Source organism: Garra rufa, chromosome 5 (genome assembly GCF_049309525.1).
Source record: "Garra rufa chromosome 5, GarRuf1.0, whole genome shotgun sequence".
NCBI classification, from domain to species: domain Eukaryota; kingdom Metazoa; phylum Chordata; class Actinopteri; order Cypriniformes; family Cyprinidae; genus Garra; species Garra rufa.
The window spans coordinates 6,906,387-6,930,020 of record NC_133365.1 but is presented as its reverse complement, the minus strand read 5'-3'; the positions used below and the strand labels follow the sequence as shown (position 1 = coordinate 6,930,020).

Here is a 23,634-nt window from a genome sequence, read left to right as displayed (position 1 = left end):
CTTTTTGTCTTCAGTCTGAAGAAACAATCAATCATTTATTTTGGGAATGTCTATACTGTAAAGTTTTTTGGGTCGACTTTTCAAATTTTTTTTTTTTTTTTGGTTTCTCTTTGAATTTCTCCTTCTCATTGTAAATTTATTATTAATATATTGTTATTCCTTGCTAAATAATTTTCAAAGAAAACCTTTTTACTATTTTCAGGAAAGATTTTGATATGTATGTGAACTCTTTAAGAAACTAATAATTCTATTGGATGTAAGAATCTTTCATGGTGTAAATCCTATAAGCTACTATAATATGCTTTGGATTAATGTATGTAACCCTCATTGTCTTTTTGTTAGTGTTGTATTTGTTGTAATTGTTATTTATTGCATTATAAAAAATAAAAAATAAAACGATCAAAAAAATTCACAAAAAACAATCAAAAATGTACTATTAGCTGTTATTCTGACGGCACCCATTCACTGCAGAGGATTTATTGGTGAGCAAGTAATACATTTCTCCAATTTTCTTTTGATGAAGAAACAAACTTATTTACATCTCGCATGGCCTGAGGGTAAATTTTCATTGTTCCTTTAAGATGGAAATACACAAACACAAAACAGAAAAATTAAAACACACACAATAAAGTTTAAATCCACTAGTATGCAGACAGATTGGTGAACTGTAGCACATAAACACAAACCAGTGGAGTGTTCGACAGTAAAAAAAAAAAAACATCACTTCATATGCTAGAGAAGAGATACACAGACTGCACACGATTAAATCCAATCTAAACAGATTACATGTTAAATAGACGCCCTCTGCTGGAGAAACTGGACAAACAACCTGGTTAATACGGCTACACAAAGTTATTTATTAAGTCATTTAGTCTCATTTATCTATAAAATATACACAGTTGTCATTTTAAAGCTTACAAAAATAGTAACAGCAACTCATATTAATAATATGAGCATTCATACATGCAGCTAAAACATTTGAATGTTTTTTTTATTATTTAATCGAACAAATATAGGCCTACTAGCTATTTTGCATGATGCTGTATATTTAAAAAAAAAAACACGGGGATAAAGCATTTTTATTAATTTATAATTCATATTTAATTTAACATAATATTCTGACAGACTTTGTTTTTGTAACCTTTGATTTTATGCATATTACAGGCCTATTTAAAAATAAACGGGAATCATTAAGAAAGTTCAGAGACTCTCGGGTTTTATGACGCCATAGAGCGCGTTCGAATAGAACTCTGGGGGTTTATAAAGAGCCTGACATTCTTTCATTCTTTGTGGGTTTGTTGTAGTGGTCAGTGAATTAATTCAACGATGGGACAGAGACTTAATAAAGTGAGTCCGATGCCGCTTGGAGAGGTGTACGAACAACACCCTAGTACACCCCCAACACCCAGCACCAACATGGAGGTTCACCTTCCTCATCCTCGAGATGACACCCCTGTTGGTGCTGGAGGAGGAGGAGGAGGAAGAGGAGGAGGAAGAGGAGGAGGAGGAGAAGTAGGAGTAGGAGAGGAAGGAGGAAGAGGAGGAGAGGAAGGTGGAGATGGAGGAGAAGTAGGAGTAGGAGAGGAAGGAGGAGGAGGAGGAAGAGGAGAGGAAGGAGGAAGAGGAGGAGAGGAAGGTGGAGATGGAGGAGCAGGAGAAGTAGTAGTAGGAGAGGAAGGAGGAGGAGGAGAGGAAGGAGGAGAGGCAGAGGAGGAGGAGAAGAGGAAGGAGGCAGGCAAAGTTAAGGAGAAAAGAAAGAGCAAGTGGTGGAAGAGGCTTCGCTCTTTCTTCAAAGCTGGCAAAAAAAAGGCAGAGAGCAGCTCAGGTCAGGGAGAGGTGGAGCAGCAGCAGCAGCAGGAGGAGGATGAGGAGGAGGAGGAAGAGAAGAGGAAGGTGGCAGGAAGAAGTAGTGATGGTAAATGACACATCCATCTTATGAGAACATTGTAAATGTAGAAACTGTAAAACTATCAGTCCCCTCATGCACAATATCAAAAATACACATCAGAACATATAAGCACTGTCTGATCTTTATTCTGACATGTTAAAACATTACTGTTCTATGTCTTTATGTACGAATGTATGTTAAAACTATAAATATTGGTAACAATATGGTTTCATTATTGATCTGTGTCCATTATTGATCATTATTGATAAAGTTGATTTGTGTTTGTTGTTCATGTTACAGTGCATTAACTAATGTTAAAAAAAAATTAAGTACATAAATGCTGAAGAAGTATTATTCATTCTTAGTTCATGTTAACTAATGAACCTTATTGTGAAATGTTACCAAATATTCAATATAGTCTCTATTAATTAATTAAAAGTAGTAATGTATGAACATTAGTTTAAATGATTTTTAGAGTAAATACAACATCTCACATCACAAGGCACTGATCTCATGTGAAATTTTGTTATTTTATTTTTTAATAGACTACATCTTCAGCCGGTACTCTGTGGGCGATCAGCTGGGGAACGGTAGTTTTGGTGTGGTGTATGAAGGGAGACGCCTGGAGGATGATCTTAAAGTAAGTGAATATTAAATCAAATGTTTTATCTTCTAAATCATCTTAATGTATCTTAAATAATTAAATGCATGTTTTTTGTTCATCAGGTGGCTTTGAAGTATGTCACCAAGACTGAAGACACGGAATGCATAGTCATTGTAAGTACACTGCACTATAAAAACAGTATAAAATGATAGATTTGAGAAACCACCCTCATGTAAGCATCTTAAAAACTCAATTCCTGTAGCCCGATCATCCAGTCCCCCTTCCCAAAGAGATCGCCCTCACCATCCTGGCCAATAAAGGTCACAGAGTGCCACAAATAATCCAGCTGCTGGACTGGACGGACCACCCTGACCACTTTGTTATCATCCTCGAATGTCCCTCTCCCTGTGAAAATCTAGTAGAGTTCATAAGGCGTCACGGTGGAAGCCTCGATGAAGTAACAACGCGGACGATCATGTGGCAGGCGGTTAATGCGGCAAACATGTGCTGCCTCCGCAGAGTGCTCCACCGTGACGTCAAACTGGAGAACCTACTGATCAACAGGGAGACATCCGAAGTCAAACTGATCGACTTCGGATGCGGGGACATTCTGAGGATGACGCCGTACAGGTCCTACCATGGTATGTATGAGAGAATTAATTTCTTCTAGTAGACACAAAACAATCATTCTGCATTAATGCAAACGTACACATCATACAAACTCCTCTCTCCTCCAGGAACAGCAGAGTACTCGCCGCCAGAGTACTACAGCAGGGGGGAGTACTGCGGCAGGCCAGCGACGGTCTGGTCACTAGGGATTGTGATGTTCACCATGTTGTGTGGACATTTCCCTAGTGACTTTGACCTGCACCTGCTGCAGTACAAGAGCTGGTCCAAACCTGGCCTGTCTCAAGGTGAGATCACAAAACATCTTACAGCTTAGAATAGCTTGATCAAGTAGAGCAGATGTGTAAGCTAATAAAATAATGTCCTTCTCGTCTTCCTGCACAGAATGCTGTGACCTCCTCAGTGCTCTCCTCAACGAGAAGCCAATCCGGCGGCTTGGCTTGGGGCAAATCAGGTCCCACAACTGGTTTATGGTAAGGAACTTAAGATCAATAGAATTAATATCCTCGTAGGAAGAAATTGCGAAGTCAAGTCTGTTGTTCTTCTGTTTTATTTCAGGTCGTCTCATAAGACCAATCCAGTTGGCGTCTCTCCTGCTGCTTTGCGTCTTGCGGGCTGCAACGGGAGACGTTTCCATCCCTCTCTCGCCTTTGCGTCTTGCGGGGCGAGCAAGCCTTGTGTTGCGTCTTGCGCCTTGGCTTGAGGAAGCAGTATTTGCGTCTGGCGGTACTGCTTCCGGAGAGGGATGTGTACATATTGTATATATATGTACATACTTCTTTTGGTTGCCCCTTTTTGTTTGTCCCATCACGGCCACTTCATTCCTGAGGTTCCTGTCACAGCATGCCAGAGCTCTCAGTCTTCTCCTCCACAATGACAGAGCTCCTATTCTCTGCCAGCATTCAAGCCAAAGGTGCTCCACATCTGTCATAGTCATCCCAATGGCGTTGTTGCCTCCTCAGAGGTTCGTGTAAAGGCTCAAGCCAGAACCAGCACCAAAGCAGTCTCAGTCCACAGCCGCCCTGGGCTCCAATTTCCCAGTCATCCCTGTATAAGCCCAGAGGTTTCTGTCATGGCCTCCTGGTCCCAGATACTCCAATCATTACTTCTTCAGAAGTTCAGGTGATGAGGTTCAGCCACAGACAGAAACCAAAGCATCTCAGTTCAAAAGCTCCCATCATCTGTCATGGCCTCCTAAGTGCCAGTTAGTGCCACGTCCTTGTCCTGTTCCAGCTGCCAAAGAGGGTCCTAATGGACACCATGGTCTCCAAGCTCCTCACAATGTTAGCTCGGTCCCAGAGCTCTCTGCCTCAGAGAATCCTGCTACAGAATGCAAAAGAAATGCATTCTAAACAAATGATTAAAATGAGTTCAGTTTATAAAAAAAAAGTTTGTTTATTTAAGAAACAAGGATCATACACATAAAAAGTGTCTACTTCACTTTTTTAAAAAACAAACATGACATGCAGTCTTATACAGGTAAGTGTTCTAGAAAAAGTTGTATAATTCTACATAAGGGAATTGTTCACAGTTCAAAAGTATTATTTATGAAATACTATTTTACAGTTGAGGTCAAAAGTTTACATACACCTTGCAGAATATGCAGAATGTTAATTATTTTACCAAATTAAAGGAGAAGTTCACTTTCAGAACAAAAATGTACAGATAATGTACTCACCCCTTTGTCATCCAAGATATTCATGTCTTTCTTTCTTCTGTCAATAAGAAATTATGTTTTTTGAGAAAAACATGTCAGGAGTTCTATCCATATAATGGACTTCTATGGTGCCCAAGTTTAAACTTCCAAAATGCAGTTTAATTACAGCTTCAAGGGGCTCTAAATGATCCCACCCAAGGAAGAAGGGTCTTATCTAGTGAAACAATCAGTTATTTTCTAAAAAACATTTACAATTTATATACTTTTTAGTCTCTACACAGAGTACACACAGAGCTAGACAAGATGAGCATTTGAGGTTAAAAAGTATATAAATTGTCATTTTTTTTTTTAGAAAATAACCGCCGGGATCATTTAGAGCCCTTTGAAGCTGCATTTTGGAAGTTCAAACTCGGGGGCACCATAGAAATCCATTATATGGAGAGGAATCCTGAAATGTTTTCCTCAAAAAACATATTTCCTCACGACTGATGAAAGAAAGACATGAACTTCTTGTTTGACAAGAGGATGAGTACATTATCTGTAAATTTTTGTTCTGAAAGTGAACGACTCCTTTAAGAGGGATTGTACAAAATGCATGTTCTTTTTTATTTAGTGCTGACCTGAATAAGATATTTCACATAAAAGACATTTACATATAGTCCACACAAGAAAATAATAGCTGAATTTATGAAAATAACCCTGTTCAAAAGTTTACATACACTTGATTCTTAATACTGTGTTGTTACCTGAATGATCCACAGATGTGTTTTTTTTTCGTTTAGTGATAGTTGTTCATGAGTCCCTTGTTTGTCCTGAACAGTTAAACTGCCTGCTGTTCTTCAGAAAAATACTTTAGATCCTCTCCCACAGATTCTTTAGTTTTTTAGCATTTTTGTGTATTTGAACCCTTTCCAACAATGACTGTATGACTTTGAGATCCATCTTTTCACACTGAGGACAACTGAGGGACTCATATGCAACTATTACAGAAGGTTCAAACACTCACTGATGCTCCAGAAGGAAAAACCATGCATTAATAGCCGGAGGGTGAAAACTTTTTGAATTTGAAGATAAGGTAAGTTTAACTTGTTATACCTTATGGGAAACATGTAAGTATCTTCTGTAGCTTCTGAAGGGCAGTACTAAATGAAAAAAAATAAATAAATACGCAAAATAGCAGTTGTGTCTTGGCAAGATTGAGTTGAAGATGATGGTCCTTCATCCAGCAAGAAATGTCTGTTAAACAAGTTGAGATGCGAGCAGCTATTGTCAGATTATCAGGGTGGAATGAGAGGTAGAGTTGAGCGTCATCAGAATAGCAGTGATATGAAAAGCCATGTTTCCGAATGACAGAACCTAGTGATGCCATGTAGACAGAAAAAAGAAGTGGAACAAGTACAGAGCCCTGAGGTACTCTAGTAGCTAGATTTTAGACTTAAACACCTCACCTCTCCAAGAAACCTTAAAGGACCTGTCTGAGAGGTAAGACTCAAGAGTGGTTTCTGAAATGCACTTTGAAAAACATCTGTGACCACATGCTTGTATAATCACTCAAACCTAGCTGTTTATGAAAACTGAACTGACAATCTGCTGACATCAAAATTACCAAAATAAAATGTGACCGTGGACAACAAAACCAGTCATGAGGTTAAATTTTACAAAACTGAGATGTATACATCATATGAAAGCTCAATAAATAATCTTTCTTTTGATATATGGTTTGTTAGGATAGGACAATATTTGGCCGAGATGCATCTATTTGAAAATCTGGAATCTGAGGGTGCAAAAAATCAAAATACTGAGAAAATCACCTTTAAAGTTGTCCAAATTAAGTTCTTAACAATGCATTTTACTAATCAAAAATTACATTTTGATATATTTACAGTAGGAATTTTACAAAAAATGTACATGATCTTTACTTAATTTCCAAATGATTTTTGGCATAAAAGAAAAATCAATAATTTTGACCCATACAATGTATTTTTGGCTATTGCTACAAATATACCCCAGCGACTTAAGACTGGTTTTGTGCTCCAAGGTCACAAATGTCAATTAATTACTAATTTTCTCAGATAATGCTTTTAAAACAAATAGTATTATGAATACATTTGACTATGAGGATAATGTTGGATTATTTAAAATCAAGTTAATGTAACCCTTGTGGGTTAAATGAATGTGAGCAGACAGGGATTGACGTCCTACAGCTGGACTGGGGTGTGCATCCTTTTTTAATAAAATCACATAAGTCACAGCTTATTCACAGCAGATCAGCCTTTCTGTGCAGTCTGCATCTGTTTATTAACCAGACTTTATGTGCTCAACGACGTATGGCCTCTTACTTTACAGAAACCCTAGGTGTCATTTCAACAAAATCAAGGGTGTAAGAGCAAATTTCTCACAAGCTTTAAAGTTTCTATTATATGCAAAGTTAACTGATATAACACAGGCACTGTATCCAGTTCTCTAAATCATAAGTACCCAATATCTTCATTCTCAGATGACACTGTTAAAGCAATCCAGTCCATAGTGTATAATTAATACTAAAAGAAAAAAAAAAGGTTGAAATCTTGTGCATCTCAGCATTTGTCATCGTTTTGGTCAGCAGACAGCATCTCCTTGAATTGTCTCTTTTTTTCTATGTTTTCATTTACTTTTTTCCGTTTGTCCTGTTTCTTCTGCATGGATTCCTTTTTCATTTTCAGCAGTTCACTTTCTTCACCCTTATATGCAATTTCCAGTTTCTCACGTAAAATCTCCCGCGCTCGTTTTCTGTTCAAATCCACCGATCTGGTCTGGTGACACTGCAAAAGAACATGAGATAGTTTTATTAGGGTAGTTTGGAATCGACAGATTAACAGATGTTGGCTTGGCGGCAATGCATTATGGGTGGCATTCTTAGAGGCTTTGGGGACTTCAGCACCTTGTCAAGAAGTTAAAATTAGATATACAGTTGAGTTCAAAAGAACCCTTTTCAGAATCAGCTCATAGAAAATGCATGTTATTGTTTATTTAGTACTGACCTGAATAAGATATTTCACATAAAAGATAGTCTACAAGAGAATATAATACTGGAATTTATAAAAACGACCCTGTTCAAAAGTTTACATACACTTGATTCTTAATACTGTGTTGTTACCTGAATGATCCACAGCTGTGTTTTTTTGTTTTAGTGATAGTTGTTCATGAGTCCCTTGTTTGTCCTGAACGGTAAAAACTTCTCACTCTTTTTCAGAAAAAATCTTCAGGTCCCACAAATTCTTTGGTGTTCCAGCATTTTTGTCTATTTGAACCCTTTCCAACAATGACTGTATGATTTTGAGATCCATCTTTTCACACTGAGGACAACTGAGGGACTCATATGCAACTATTACAGGAGGTTCAAACACTCACTGATGCTCCAGAAGAAAAGCCATGCATTAAGAGTATGAAAACTTTTGGCATTTGAAAATCAGGGTACATTTAATTTATTTTGTCTTCTGGGAAACATCTTCTGTAGCTTCTGAAGGGCAGGATTAAATGGGAAAAAAGATATTTAGGCAAAATAAGAAAAATGTACACATCTCCATTCTTTTCAAAAGTTTTCACCCCCCAACACTAACACAGCGTTTCACTTTTTGCAGACCACACTATGAGTGATTACTTGATGTCTTTGATAATTAACTGCTTGTGTGTTTTTGTCTATAACTGTGACCAAAATGAGCACATTTTATGAGTATTCAATGCAGAAATGTAGTTAAATGTACATTCATGCCTTCATTCACAATCTTTGAAAAAAAAAGATTGTACTTTCAGTGTTGATTCTGTAATGAAGGCCATAATCTTGTTTGCATTATTATTATTTATTTATTTTTAATAATGCAAGCACTTTACATGACAATTTCAAATGTTCATATTATAAATCTGAAGCATAATATAATATTTATTTTTTTAGGTTACCAAATAGTATGGCACATCCAAATATCAATATTAATTTAAACAAATACTCAGACGCTATTGCTTTTTTACCTCTAACCTTTAAGGCAAGACACTACGAATAAAAAAACTTTTTCCATGCACTTGTCAATTTAAATATAGAGTGTTTTCATGTTTTCATATTGGAGGCACCAAACATAAACAATGCCACTGAACCAAATGAAATTTGCTCATTTTTATTATTATTGCTGCTGAAAATGGTCAATTATTGTCATGTTTTGGGCTGTACTAATGGGAAAAACATTTGGAGTACAATACAGTCGTGGCCAAAAGTTTTGAGAATGACACAACTATTAGTTTTCACAAAGTTTGCTGCTAAACTGCTTTTAGATCTTTGTTTCAGTTGTTTGTGTAATGTACTGAAATATAATTACAAGCACTTCGTACGCTTCGAAGGCTTTTATCGGCAATTACATGACATTTATGCAAAGAGTCAGTATTTGCAGTGTTGGCCCTTCTTTTTCAGGACCTCTGCAATTCGACTGGGCATGCTCTCAATCAACTTCTGGGCCAAATCCTGACTGATAGCAACCCATTCTTTCATAATCACTTCTTGGAGTTTGTCAGAATTAGTGGGTTTTTGTTTGTCCACCCACCTCTTGAGGATTGACCACAAGTTTTAAGATCTGGGGAGTTTCCAGGCCATGGACCCAAAATGTCAACGTTTTGGTCCCCGAGCCACTTAGTTATCACTTTTGCCTTATGGCACGGTGCTCCATCGTGCTGGAAAATGCATTGTTCTTCACCAAACTGTTGTTGGATTGTTGGAAGAAGTTGCTGTTGGAGGGTGTTTTGGTACCATTCTTTATTCATGGCTGTGTTTTTGGGCAAAATTGTGAGTGAGCCCACTCCCTTGGATGAGAAGCAACCCCACACATGAATGGTCTCAGGATGCTTTACTGTTGGCATGACACAGGACTGATGGTAGCGCTCACCTTTTCTTCTCCGGACAAGCCTTTTTCCAGATGCCCCAAACAATCGGAAAGAGGCTTCATCGGAGAATATGACTTTGCCCCAGTCCTCAGCAGTCCATTCGCCATACTTTTTGCAGAAGATCAATCTGTCCCTGATGTTTTTTTTGGAGAGAAGTGGCTTCTTTGCTGCCCTTCTTGACACCAGGCCATCTTCCAAAAGTCTTGGCCTCACTGTGTGTTCAGATGCGCTCACACCTGCCTGCTGCCATTCCTGAGCAAGCTCTGCACTGGTGGCACTCCGATCCCGCAGCTGAATCCTCTTTAGGAGACGATCCTGGCGCTTGCTGGACTTTCTTGGACGCCCTGAAGCCTTCTTAACAATGCAGTGGAAAGTTTTTTTCGGGATTAAGTTAATTTTCATGGCAAAGAAGGACTATGCAATGCATCTGATCACTCTTCATAACATTCTGGAGTATATGCAAATTGCTTTTATAAAAACTTTCCAATATTTATGTAATTCTCAAAACTTTTGGCCACGACTGTAGACCCCCAAAAGTTAACAAATCATGCAGAAGAGTGCAAAAAAAAACTGTCTCAAGAACAAAAGGCCAAACTGAACCAGGATTTCCAGGGCACGGATCTTGAGAACAATCGTGTTTGTTCTTATCATTTCCAGTCAGGCAGGTGAAATATTATGCTAATATCTTAATTAATACTGCTCATATGTATCTTTACCACCTATTAACTTTAGTTTGTACCCTTTTCTGCTAACTAAGTCCTTCTCTATATGATCTAGCAGCTTCCACACGTTGTTTTTGTGGTTTAGACAGCATAAATGATCAGAATAAAATATTCAGTAACCATGTAATCAATGCTGTTGTTTACATCTGAGTATCTCCAATATTCCCGCGCATCCGAGTAACTGACCAAATCGTGACGTAAGTGCAAATCCTCTATTTTGGGCTACTTGGCTTTTCATAAGGTGTTGTTTCAGACTAGTGTTAAAAAACAAACATCCAAAATAAGTTTTAAGTGCTTGTTAGATTATTCAGAGTTTGTTAACACATTTTATACAACGTAAAAGCCATGGTGAGCTTTATTTATTTGGCTGTGGTAGCATTTTGTGTGACAAAAAGATAGTTAGACAGAACAGCTTCATGATATCAGATCATTTGTGAGCTCACCTTTACTACGATACCGGTGGGAATATGCCTGAGCACCACACAGTTGCTGGTTTTGTTGGTGGCTTGTCCTCCAGGACCAGATCCCCGAACAAACTGTTCATCAAGGTCTTCCTCGTGGACTTCTGGCAGGTCAATTTTGTATTTCTTACCAGCAGCTAAAACACACGGCCATCCCGTTAACCTCCAGTGCTGAGGAGGTATGAGGCTCGTCGCTGTGTTTAAGGATCCAGATCTCAGCCTCCAAACGGAGAAGAGACGCTGATGATGGACTAAAAGAGGTAAAGCCATCCTTTAAAGTTTCTGCTTGCAGCCACAGAGTGACACAGTTACACTGGCCGGAATATAAATCAATTATACGCATTCAAGTAACATCCCTGAAAATGCACTAATATATATCTACCAATCTAATAGAAATACACAGCATGCAGCAATATTCACAGAACTTCATGAATCCTGTTGTGTTTACTTCTTCTTTTAGTCTGTGATGATTCACAGATTGTGTTCGTACCGCCACCTACTGGACTTTTGTCTGTTATGCAATCAGTTATTTTTTTTAAATATTTATATGCATAATTACATGGTGTGCACTAGGAACACACATCTACAATATTTGTGACCCTGGACAACAAAACTAGTCATAAGGTTAAATTTGACAAAACTGAGATGTATACATCATATGAAAGCTCAATAAATAAGCTTTCTATTGATGTATGATAGGACAATATTTGACTGAGATACATCTATTTGAAATCAGAAATCTGAGGATGCAAAAAAATCAAAAAGACTGAGAAAATCACCTTTAAAGTTGTCCAAATTAGGTTCTTAACCATGCATTTTGATATGTTTACAGTAGGAATTTTACAAAAAATCTTCATGGAACATGAACTTTACTTAATTTCTTAATGATTTTTGGCATAAAAGAAAAATCAAAAATTTTGACCCATGCAATGTATTTTTGGCTATTGCTACCAATATACCCCAGCGACTTAAGACTGGTTTTGTGGTCCAGGGTCACATTTATAGGTCAAAGGCTCAATAGGTCAAACTATTGCACTTACAGTTGAGGTCAAAAGTTTACATGCACCTTGCAGAATATGCAACATGTTAATTATTTTATCAAAATAAGAGGGATCGTACAAAATGCATGCTGTTTTTGAATAAGATATTCCATATAAAATATGTTTGCATATAGTCCACAAGAGAAAATAATAGTTGAATTTATAAAAATTGCCCTGTTCAAAAGTTCTTTACTTTTTACACTTGATTCTTAATACTGTGTTGTTACCTGAATGATCCACAGCTGTTTTTTGTTTTTTGGTGCAGTTAAACTGCTTGCTGTTCTTCTGAAAGAACCTTCAGGTCCTTCTTTGGTTTTTCGGCATTTTTGTGTATTTGAACCCTTTCCAACAATGACTGTGATTTTGAGATGCATCTTTTCACGCTGAGGACACCTGAGGGACTCATATGCAACTATTCCATTAAGTTCAAAAGCTCACTGATGCTCCAGAAGGAAACACGCATGAGCCAGGGATGAAAACTTTTGATCAGAATAAAGACATGTACATTTGTCTTATTTTGCCTAAATATCTTTTCATTTTCAGTAGTACTGCCCTACGTTCGGTACCTCCAGTATGCTCGTATAAACACTCTATATTCAAATTGACAAGTGCATGGAAAAAGTGTGTTTTTATCTGTAGTGTCTTGCCTTAGTGTCAGATTATTTGTTTAAACTGATATTGATATTTGGATATGCCATACTATTTGATAACCTAAAAAAATTAATATTACATTATGCATCAGATTTATAATATGAACATTTGAAATTGTCATGTAAGGTGTTTACATTATTAATTAAAAAATAATAATAATGGCCTTCATTACAGAATCAACACTGAAAGTACAGTTTTCAGAAAAAGATTGTAGATGAAGGCATTAATGTACATTAAACTACATTTCTGCATTGAATACTTATAAAATGTGCTCTTCATTTCGGTCACAGTTATAGACAAAAACACACTAGCAGTTGTAGTTAATTATTATCAAAGACATCAAGTAATCACTCATAGTGTGGTCTGCAAAAAGTGAAACGCTGTGTTAGTGTTGGGGGGTGAAAACTTTTGAACAGAATGGAGCTGTGTACATTGTTTTTTATATTTAGCCTAAATATTATATTTATTTAATTTAAAACTGCCCATCAGAAGCTACAGAAGATATTTCACAGAAGACAAATAATTAAACTTACCCTGATTTTCAAATTCAAAAGGTTTTCATGCTCTTAATGCACGGTTTTTCCTTCTGAAGCATCAGTGAGTGTTTGAATCTTCTGTAATAGTTGCATATGAGTCCTTCAGTTGTCCTCAGTGTGAAAAGATGGATCTTAAAATCATGCAGTCATTGTTGGAAAGGGTTCAAAGAGACAAAAATGCTGGAACACCAAAGAATTTGTGGGACCTGAAGGATTTTTCTGAAGAACAGCAGGCAGTTTAACTGTTCAGGACAAACAAGGGACTCATGAACAACTATCACTAAACAAAAAACACACACATCTGTGGATCATTCAGGTAACAACACAGTATTAAGAATCAAGTGTATGTAAACTTTTGAACGGGATCATTTTTATAAATTCAACTATTTCATTGTAGCCCTATATGTAAACATCTTTTATGTGAAATATCTTATTGAGATCATTACTCAATAAAAAACAATATGCATTTTGTACGATCCCTATTATTTTGGTCAAATACTGACCATTTTGCAGATTCTGCAAGGTGTATGTAAACGTTTGACCTCCACTTTAAATCAGCAAATATAATTGTAATGTAATTAATTCAGTTGTAATGCAATCCTCTCCTATTTTAAAGAAAGAAACCCAACATATTGTGTAAAAAAAAGATAGTTTATTGATGTTGCACTGCAGCAGTGCTGTGTAACACCATCAGATGATATTCAAAAGTGGTAATGATCACCATCAGACTGCAAATGACCTTATTTACAAATAAATTAGCCATTAAGAAAGTCTTTCTACATTAACAGATGATGATACAGATTCTTCCTGCTTTGATTTTGATGATTGTTGAATATGTAAACTGTGTTAATTAGCCACTTTTGGCAGCCCTGTTACAAAACAAATCTGTCAAGACTAAATATTGTTCAAGTCTGTAACCTCACTGCAAAAATGCTTTTCTTAATTAGGTTTTTTGTCTTGTTTCCAGCCAAAATATCTGAAAATTCTTAAATCAACATGGATTTTCTAGACGAGTAAAAATTTTCGGTTTTCAGAAAAAAAAAATCATAATAATCGACCAATGGGGTAAGAAAAAAAATCTTACTTCAAACAGAAAACAAGATTATTTTTCTTACCCCCATTGGCAGATTATTTAGCTTGTTTCAGGCAAAAACTCACTTCATTTTGACTTGTTTTTTCTGAAAACAAGATCATTTTTACTCTTCTTCATTTAAGAATTTTCAGACATTTGGGCTGGAAACAAGACAAAAAAATCTAAGTAAGAAAAGCATGCATTATGCATTGTATGTACTCTTACACTGCAAAAAAATTATTTTCTAGCTTAGATTTTTTGTCTTGTTTCCAGCCAAAATATCTAAAAATTCTTAAATCGAGAAGAATTTTCTAGATGAGTAAAAATCATTGTCTAGTTTTCAGAAAAAAAGGTCAAAATTAAATGCATTTTTGCTTGAAACAAGCAAGATAATCTCCCAATGGGGTAAGAAAAATAATCTTGTTTTCTGTTTGAAATAAGATTTTTTTTCTTACCCCATTGGCAGATTATTTAGCTTGTTCTAAGCAAAAACTCACTTAATTTTGACTTGTTTTTACTGAAAACAAGAAAATTATTTTTACTTGTCTAGAAAATCCCTCTTGATTTAAGAATTTTTAGATATTTTGGCTGGAAACAAGACGAAAAATCTAAGCTAGAAAAACATTTTTTGAAGTGTAGGGCAAAATGACCTTCGGGAATCACATCTGTGTGACATTTAGTCAATGGGGAGGAATCTAAAATAACTGTTGAATTCTTGAAATGCAGGAGAAGGCTTTGGACTTGTCTGCTACCTATTGATGCCCAATCTCTTCTGGAAGGCATCACCATCTCCTTTAGTGGCTTGCTGTGTGACAAACAAGAAGAAATATTATCAAATTTCTGATAAAGTGAAATATTTTTGCTATTTACCAAAACATGTTTGAGAAAGACAGTGGAGACGCACCTTGTTGATGTCTTTGTGTCGGTCCTTGCTGACGATTTCTTCTAAAATTTCTCCGTCGCCTCTTACAAGCCTGTGTGAAAGTTTATCAAGTTAACATGTGACTGTGTTGCGGATAAAGGAGGCTGATAGAAGCGTAGACTAGTGAGTAGAGATTGAACACCTGGTTCGGCCTGTTTCAGGATCCAGGACCCGACGGATGACGCTTTGTCTGGCCTCATATTCCTCCTTCGTCATTGGTCTCTTGGTGCACAGTCTGGCCTTCTGTTCATCAGTCATGACTACAGTAAGAAATCACAGTTCACATTTTCAGCAGAAGACATTTCAATGATTATTAAGTTGGCTTGACTTAAACTTATAGTTATTATTCTTCTGAGACTAAACTGATCAACTCTAACTCCTCCTACAGATTTAACTCTACAAACTCCAAACTCCAGCCCAGATCTTCAGACTGATCTGACTGAGTGTGCTACTTTAGGATTTATCGATCGAAATCATGCTAACAATATGCTAATCATGCTAGTAACTTGCTAATCATGTTAGAAACATGCTAACAACTTGGTACTCATGCTAGCAACATGCTAGACACGTTAGCAACTTGCTAATAATGCTAGAATCATGCTAACAACATGATAATTATGCGAGACACATGTTAACAAATTGTTAAACATGCTAGCAACTTCCTAATCATGTCAGAAACATGCTAGCAACTTGCTAATCATGTTAGAAACAGGCTAACAACATGCTAATCATGCTAGAAACATGCTAGCAACTTACTAATCATGTTAGAAACAGGCTAGAAACATGCTAATCATGTTAGAAACATGCTAGCAACTTGCTAATAATGTTAGAAACATGCTAATCATGTTAGAAACAGGCCAACAACATGGCAATCATGTTAGAAACATGCTAATCATGCTAGAAACATGCTAGCAACTTACTAATCATGTTAGAAACAGGCTAACAACATGCTAATCATGCTAGAAACATGCTAACAGTGTTGGGCAGTAGCGTCGCTACAAGTAGTGACGCTACTAGCTTAACTACATTTCTCAGTAGCGTGGTGGTAGCGTCGCTGTTTTCTGAATCAAATAGCTTTTCAGTAGCTAAGCTATTATTTTGATCAAGTAACGCGGTAGCGTCAACAAAAGCTACAAGCTATATATTGTTCTATACTTTAAGCTCAAATCGGAAATATAACTGCTACGGATCACTGATCCTGGGTCAGTAAGCGACGCCACCTCCACTAAACCTCGTGACGCCATTGGCTCATTAAACTGTCAGTCAAACCGTATTCCTCCCGAGTCCCGCCTCTCTCGTCAATGAGTGCGTGCGGCGCGCAGTTTGAAGCATCTCAGCGTTTTTTGCAGACTTGAGGTAAATAAAGAAGTGTTGATTGAAAGTACATGTTTTCTGTATTTATAACACAGCACTGTATTTATAAAGGCTAATGTTTTTTTTTGCTTTCGAGGAGATGAGAAAAGTGTGTCTTAGTCTAACACTTGTTGTCGAGACTTTTGTTGTCGATATTTTTTTGCTAAATTCATGGCGAAAGGCAAAATATGTTTCGGTTCGTTAGTAAAAACAAACAAACATAAAACGACCAGGTTCCATTCGTCTAAACGAATTATAATAATCTTTGCTAATATTCTTAATACTTCAAACTGCTTTGGACTTTGCAGTAGTGAATCATGCCTTTACTATGACCAACATGACAGAATATGATATTCAGCTGTTTGATCGCGCTGGTGTCTACGCGCACACATTTGAAAAATAAAACAGTCACCCAAAAGTTACATTAGTCAATTTAAATAGTGTGTATTACGTGCAGTTCAGCATGACCACCGGTCCCGTGGCACATTTTTGCTCATCATGATATTTTCCATCGACGTGCATGAAGTACAAAGCTTACCCAATGCATAATAATTTTGCTTCAAATACATTGCAGATATGGAAACATTTGTATTTGTGGCAAGAGAGGTAGTCTACATAAGCCCAACTACTTTCAGTTTCACATTTAATTTGTTTTGGATTGTTTTGGCAAATTTATTTATTCATTTATTTCATCATTGTTCTGTTCTGAATAAGATTAAAGTTAAAGGATTTGTTGTGGAGTGAGGGAAATAATGTCATAACATTATGCTGTAGGCCTGTTTATTTCAGAATATTATAAAATGTGACTTATAGGCCTTGCCGCTGTGACCTGTCGTTTTAATTTTTCCTCTCAAAGACTTACAATTTACGTTAATGTGTTTTACCTTCTGCAAACGAAAATAGCCGCTTGACTCGGTTATATATTCTTACTGTCAGTTAACAAATTTACAATAGAATTTAGCTTTGCTTCCCAGATAGTAACAGGGTCTGGGCCAAATCTGACTTACATTCCACACTTGTCTTTTATTCACAGTCTTGACTGCAAAAGTTTGTGATTTGTTTTTATTTTTGTATTTGTTATGTACTATAGATTCTGACAATTAAAAAAAACAGGCTCCTGTATTAATGAAATCAATCACTATCTTTGTTCAAACACGGCAGTAAATTAAAGTGCTGTTTTTGTGCGGTCTGTCATATTTTAGTAGCTATATACAACAAATCTACAGCGCTTCCATTAGGCTGTTTTTTACGAAGCTGTCAACACTGTAAACTCTGACGACATGCAGTCAGTTGACGAACACCCATTCATATATAGACTATGTTATTCAATAATATGTATACAATTATTTTATTTACAAATTGTGTGTTTTCCCCGTTTTATTCGTTTAATATTGTGAAACTGGTGCCATTGCTTTTTTTGTTTTTATTTTTTTCAAGAAAGAATTCAACCCCCCAAAATATGAGATAAATCCAGGCCTGTACATGATACAGATTTTTTTTTTTTTTTTTTTTTTTTTGCCAAATTGGTTTGGAAGAGTGGTTAAATAAACCATTAAACTGAACTTGTATGCCTATATGACTGAGAATTTAATTGATCACTGAGAGAGCATTGACTTGGTATGATGTTGGTTCAATAGAAAAATGAAATTTTAAAAAATAGCTTAGATGTAGTGAACTACTTTTGCCATGATGCTGTAGCTTAGCTTGCTACATTACCCAAGGCTGTAGCTTTAGTGTAGTTAAGCTTCATTTAATGAAGAGTAACTGTTAGCTTAGCTCACTACATTTTCCAAGTAGCTTGCCCATCACTGCATGCTAATCATGCTAGAAACATGCTAGCAACTTACTAATCATGTTAGAAACATGCTAATCATGTTGGAAACATGCTAGCAACTTGCTAATAATGTTAGAAACATGCTAATCATGTTAGAAACATGCTAACAACTTACTAATAATGTTAGAAACATGCTAATCATGTTAAAAATAGGCTAACAACATGCTAATAATGCTAGAAACATGCTAATCATGCTAGAAACATGCTAGCAACTTACTAATCATGTTAGAAACATGCTAATCATGTTAGAAACATGCTAACAACTTGCTAATAATGTTAGAAACATGCTAATCATGTTAGAAACATGCTAATCATGCTAGAAACATGCTAGCAACTTACTAATCATGTTAGAAACAGGCTAACAACATGCTAATCATGTTAGAAACATGCTAACAACATGCTAATCATGTTAGAAACATGCTAATCATGCTAGAAACATGCTAACAACTTACTAATCATGTTAGAAACAGGCTAACAACATGCTAATCATGTTAGAAACATGCTAGCAACTTGCTAATAATGTTAGAAACATGCTAATCATGTTAGAAACAGGCCAACAACATGGCAATCATGTTAGAAACATGCTAATCATGCTAGAAACATGCTAGCAACTTACTAATCATGTTAGAAACAGGCTAACAACATGTTAATCATGCTAGAAACATGCTAATCATGCTAGAAACATGCTAGCAACTTGCTAATAATGTTAGAAACATGCTAATCATGTTAGAAACATGCTAACAACTTACTAATAATGTTAGAAACATGCTAATCATGTTAAAAATAGGCTAACAACATGCTAATAATGCTAGAAACATGCTAATCATGCTAGAAACATGCTAGCAACTTACTAATCATGTTAGAAACATGCTAATCATGTTAGAAACATGCTAACAACTTGCTAATAATGTTAGAAACATGCTAATCATGTTAGAAACATGCTAACAATTAACTAATAATGTTAGAAACAATGCCAATCATGCTAGAAACATGCTAGCAACTTACTAATCATGTTAGAAACATGCTAATCATGCTAGAAACATGCTAGCAATTTGCTAATCACGTTAGAAACAGGCTAGCAACATGCTAATCATGTTAGAAACATGCTAGTAATTTGTTAATCATGTTAGAAACAGGCTAACAACATGCTAATCATGCTAGAAACATACTAATCATGCTAGAAACATGCTAGCAACTTACAAATCATGTTAGAAACATGATAATCATGTTAGAAACATGCTAGCAACTTGCTAATCATGTTAGAAACAGGCTAACAACATGCTAATCATGCTAGAAACATGCTAGCAACTTACTAATCATGTTAGAAACATGCTAATCATGCTAGAGACATGCTAGCAATTTGCTAATCACGTTAGAAACAGGCTAACAACTTGGTAACCATGCTAGCAACACGCTAACAACTTGGTATTCATGTTAGAATCAAGATAGCATCTCACTGATCATGCTGGAAACATGTTAGCAATGTGCTAGTCATGCTAATCATTCTAAAAACGTGCTAGTAACTTGGTAATCATGTTATCATCACGTTAGCAACTTACTAATAATGCTAGAATAATGCTAACAACATGCTAGCAACGTGCTAGAAACATGCTGGCAACGTGCTAGACATGCTATCTATCTACATCTATACATCTAGCTAGCAATCAAACATTAAGCTTTTAAAACTAATTTAATCTTCAATCGATTTCAGACCCTCAAACTTAAAATTTGGAAATCTTTTGAACTTTTTTAAATTCTTAAACTTTTTTGAAACTGTTCAAATTTTTTCAAACTTTCTGGTCCAGCTTTCTCAAAGCAACTTCAACGTTTGTCTTGACAAACTATTTTATTGAAACTATTATGATCATACCCGGGCCGTGTTCTTTGGCTTCTTCGATCTGCCAGGTCTTCAGGTAGCTTTGAGGTGTTTCATCAGAAGCAGTTGGTTCTGCAGCCGCTGCTCTTTCAGCTTTCAACGCCAGCTTCTTCAGCCTCTTCTTTTCCTTTTTCTCCTTTTTCTTTTCACGCTTCAGTTTCTTAGCTTCTCGCCGTTTCTTTTTCTTCTTGGCCTTTTTTTCTCTGGATGGGGAAGTGGAGCTGGACGAAGATGATGAAGAGCTGGAGGGACTTCTCCTTTTCAGCTTTTTCCTCTCTAATTTTGGATCAAAAGTTGGGAGATGTGTTATATGTATACTTTTTTAAAATTACTTACTTTAACAAGCTGAAACAGCAAATATTGTAGAGTCAAATTAACTCGAATAAAGCAGGGCAGCACTAGGCAAGATTTAAAATCATAAGTTGAAATGTACTTTTAAGTTGATTTAACTTCATTTAAGGCAGACACAAAACTTAGGTTTTTAAGTTGAAATGGGTGATTTTTTTTTTACAATGTAGACTGTAAATACACAATCTAATACAAACCTTCTGTTGTCTGATTGACAGTTAAAGGGATAGTTCACCCAAAAATGAAAATTTGATGTTTATCTGCTTACCCCCAGGGCATCCAAGATGTAGGTGACTTTGTTTCTTCAGCAGAACACAAATAAAGATTTTTAACGAAAACTGGTGCAGTCTGCCAGCCAAATAATGGACGTGGCTGTGTATCAAAGGTAAAAAATGATATAAATACTGTTCAGTTTCTTTCAAAAACCGATCTTTTCGTGTCTTAGGACATCAATGTATCGTCACGAGCCGCAGGGTGTAATTTGGATTTGTCTGTGCATGTTTTTGTTTACTATTAAAGGTTTGGTGCCCATCCACATCCATTATTTGGCTGATAGACTGCACTGGTTTTCGTTAAAAATCTTCGTTTGTGTTTTTCTGAGGAAACAAAGTCACCTACATCTTGGATGTCCTGGGGGTAAGCAGATAAACATCACATTTTAATTTTTGGGTGAACTATCCCTTTAATACGTAAAAGGCCTTTTAGTTCAATTGTACAAATGCCCACCTTCAGGTTGTGTCTTTTTGCTGTGAAATATTGACTTTATGAAGTACATGCAAGAGTATCTGTTTTATTTTTATACTATATTTTACTCTATACTATAACGTCCTGCACCCACTAGTAAAAAAAAAATATATGTGACCATGGACCACAAAACCAGTCATAAGGTTAAATTTTACAAAACTGAGATGTATACATCATATGAAAGCTTAATAAATAAGCTTTCTATTGATGTATAGTTGGTTAGGATAGGACAATATTTGGCCGAGATACATCTATTTGAAAATCTGGAATCTGAGGGTGCAAAAAAATCAAAATACTGAGAAAATCACCTTTAAAGTTGTCCAAATTAAGCTCTTAACAATGCATATAACTAATCAGAAATTACATTTTAATATATTTATAGTAGGAATTTTACAAAAAAATCTTCATGGAACATGATCTTTACTTAATTTCCTAATGATTTTTGGCATTAAAGAAAAATCAATCATTTTGACCCATGCAATGTATTTTTGGCTATTGCTACAAACATACCCCAGCGACTTAAGACTGGTTTTGTGGTCCAGGGTCACATATACAGTATATCTGGTGTCTCAATAATTTTGGGTTTGACTGTGTGTGAAATACATATGTTTAAGATGCAATACTGAGAGCACCACTTTCTCTTACCAGAGGAACGTTCACGTTTCTTTTGTGGGCTTGGACTGGATCTCCTGGCGCTGGATGATGACAAGCTTCTGGATTTGCTCTCATCTCTGTGTCTGCTCTTAGATCTACTGCCATCATCACTGCCTCCCATGAGTAATAATCTACTTGTGAAACAGACAAGAAAGTAATCCTGTTTCAATACTGTTTTAAAGCAATATGATCTTGTTAAAAATTCAAATGCAATTGCTATCAAAGCACAGATTTAAAACAAACTAAATAAAAACGTAATAGTGCAACATATACCAAATACAGAATGTTGGTAACAGTTCACCATAGGGTTAAGTTATCTAATACATTAGTTATCAATTAAAAATTCTTTAATGTATTTATTATTGTGAGATAAAATCAGAAATACCTTCTTTTTTTTACCAGCTTACATTTATTTATTCAAGAGATGTATCATCAGTTTACTTGTTCAAGTTATATGTACACACTTGCAAGGATTAAGCCAATGAGAGCAGTTTTGGGGTGGAGCCACATGTGTAGCCACACCCCAAATGCAGCCCCGCCCTGTTCTGTTACAATAGTGTTTTCACAACACGTCATCAATTGGCCATTTTTGGTGGCACAGAATGTAAACAATGCCACTGAACCAAACAGAACTTGCAAATTTAGCTGATTACAGCTGCTGAGAATGGTAATTTATTGTCATGTTTTGAGCTAGGGCTGCTCGATTTTGGCGAAAATCATAATCACGATTATTTTGGTCAATATTGTAATCACGATTATTTAACGCGACTGCCAAAAGTTATAACAAATAAAGGAGAAGAGTGCAAAAAGCTGTCTGAGGAACAAATGTGTTTGTGCTGAACTAGGATTTCCAGGGCAAGAATCTTGACAACATTTCTGTTTGTTCTTATCATTTCTGGTCAGGTAGGTGAGATATTAGGCTAATATCTTAATTAATACTGTTCTGATGTATCTTTACCAACTATTAAAGGAGTAGTTGACTTCCAGAACAAATATGTACATCATGTACTTACCCCCTTGTTATCCAAGATGTTAACATTTTAAAATTTCTCTCGATATAGTGGACTTCTATGGTGCCCCCAAGTTTGAATTTTCTAAAATGCAGTTTAAATGGAGCTTCAATTGGCTCTAAATGATCCCAGCCGAGGAAGAAGGGTCTTATCTAGTCAAACAATCAGTATGTCTAAAAAACTCCCATCTCATTTTCTTCCCCAACTTAAAGGATAACTATTGCCAAAATGCAACCTGGGCTGTTTTTTTACTGTAAACAACATAACCTTCTATCTAAAAGCATAATTACGACAAACGAGCCGTTTTTGAGATTGACCGTGATTTCGTTTTGTGGTCATTGGTCGGTGAATGTGAGAACTAGGGGCATAACTTTAAGCGCATCAAAATCGATATTTTTACAACACTAAGAAGGCTCGACACACCATGAAACTTTGCTCGAAGTATCGCCTGGGTCTCTACTCATGAACTCCAGCATTGAGAACATTGTTTGTGTACACAGAGTTTACTAAAAAGAAAGGTTTTGAACAACTCACTTTCACTGTTTGAGTTTCTACTCGCGGCCGCCTTGCCAGTCAAGAAGTGTCGATCTCTGAATGCGAGGAGAGTAAAGATGGATAGCTCCTGAAGCATATTTCCATATAAATGCACGGCTAATTCATTGTTTTGTCGCAAGTGAAAAACAATATTAACCTTCTAGTTGTAAAAAGAGACTCAAATAAGCCTAATGTT

General features: G+C 36.2%; 3 protein-coding genes across 4 annotated transcripts in view; 1 reads left to right on the top strand and 2 right to left on the bottom strand.

Annotated features, from left to right (window-relative positions):
- Nucleotides 1–1,326: 1,326 nt before the first annotated feature.
- Nucleotides 1,327–4,471, top strand: LOC141334400 (serine/threonine-protein kinase pim-1-like). The gene is made up of 9 exons (XM_073839462.1): nucleotides 1,327–1,459; nucleotides 2,434–2,528; nucleotides 2,615–2,665; nucleotides 2,755–3,133; nucleotides 3,230–3,406; nucleotides 3,504–3,592; nucleotides 3,701–3,868; nucleotides 3,962–4,083; nucleotides 4,210–4,471. The coding sequence occupies exons 1-9, from the start codon at nucleotides 1,327–1,329 to the stop codon at nucleotides 4,469–4,471; spliced, it is 1,476 nt and encodes a 491-aa protein (XP_073695563.1).
- A 2,578-nt stretch (nucleotides 4,472–7,049) lies between these two features.
- On the bottom strand, nucleotides 7,050–11,298 carry mtrfr (mitochondrial translation release factor in rescue). Its single transcript, XM_073841335.1, has 2 exons — nucleotides 10,847–11,298; nucleotides 7,050–7,577 (listed from the first exon to the last, which is right to left on the bottom strand). The coding sequence occupies exons 1-2, from the start codon at nucleotides 11,132–11,134 to the stop codon at nucleotides 7,353–7,355; spliced, it is 513 nt and encodes a 170-aa protein (XP_073697436.1). The 5' UTR covers nucleotides 11,135–11,298; the 3' UTR covers nucleotides 7,050–7,352.
- A 2,838-nt stretch (nucleotides 11,299–14,136) lies between these two features.
- The window catches only part of arl6ip4 (ADP-ribosylation factor-like 6 interacting protein 4), an 11,419-nt gene continuing 1,921 nt past the window's right edge, over nucleotides 14,137–23,634 (bottom strand). The window contains exons 2-6 of one of the 2 annotated variants that reach the window (XM_073841318.1): nucleotides 21,886–22,025; nucleotides 20,143–20,424; nucleotides 15,228–15,345; nucleotides 15,068–15,137; nucleotides 14,137–14,968 (exon numbers count right to left, since the gene is read on the bottom strand). In XM_073841318.1, the coding sequence (XP_073697419.1) occupies nucleotides 14,912–14,968; nucleotides 15,068–15,137; nucleotides 15,228–15,345; nucleotides 20,143–20,424; nucleotides 21,886–22,015 (657 nt within the window). In that variant the 5' untranslated portion in view covers nucleotides 22,016–22,025 and the 3' untranslated portion in view covers nucleotides 14,137–14,911. Of the gene's footprint in view, nucleotides 14,969–15,067; nucleotides 15,138–15,227; nucleotides 15,346–20,142; nucleotides 20,425–21,885; nucleotides 22,029–23,634 lie in introns of both variants that reach the window. The other variant, XM_073841319.1, reaches the window with a different exon arrangement.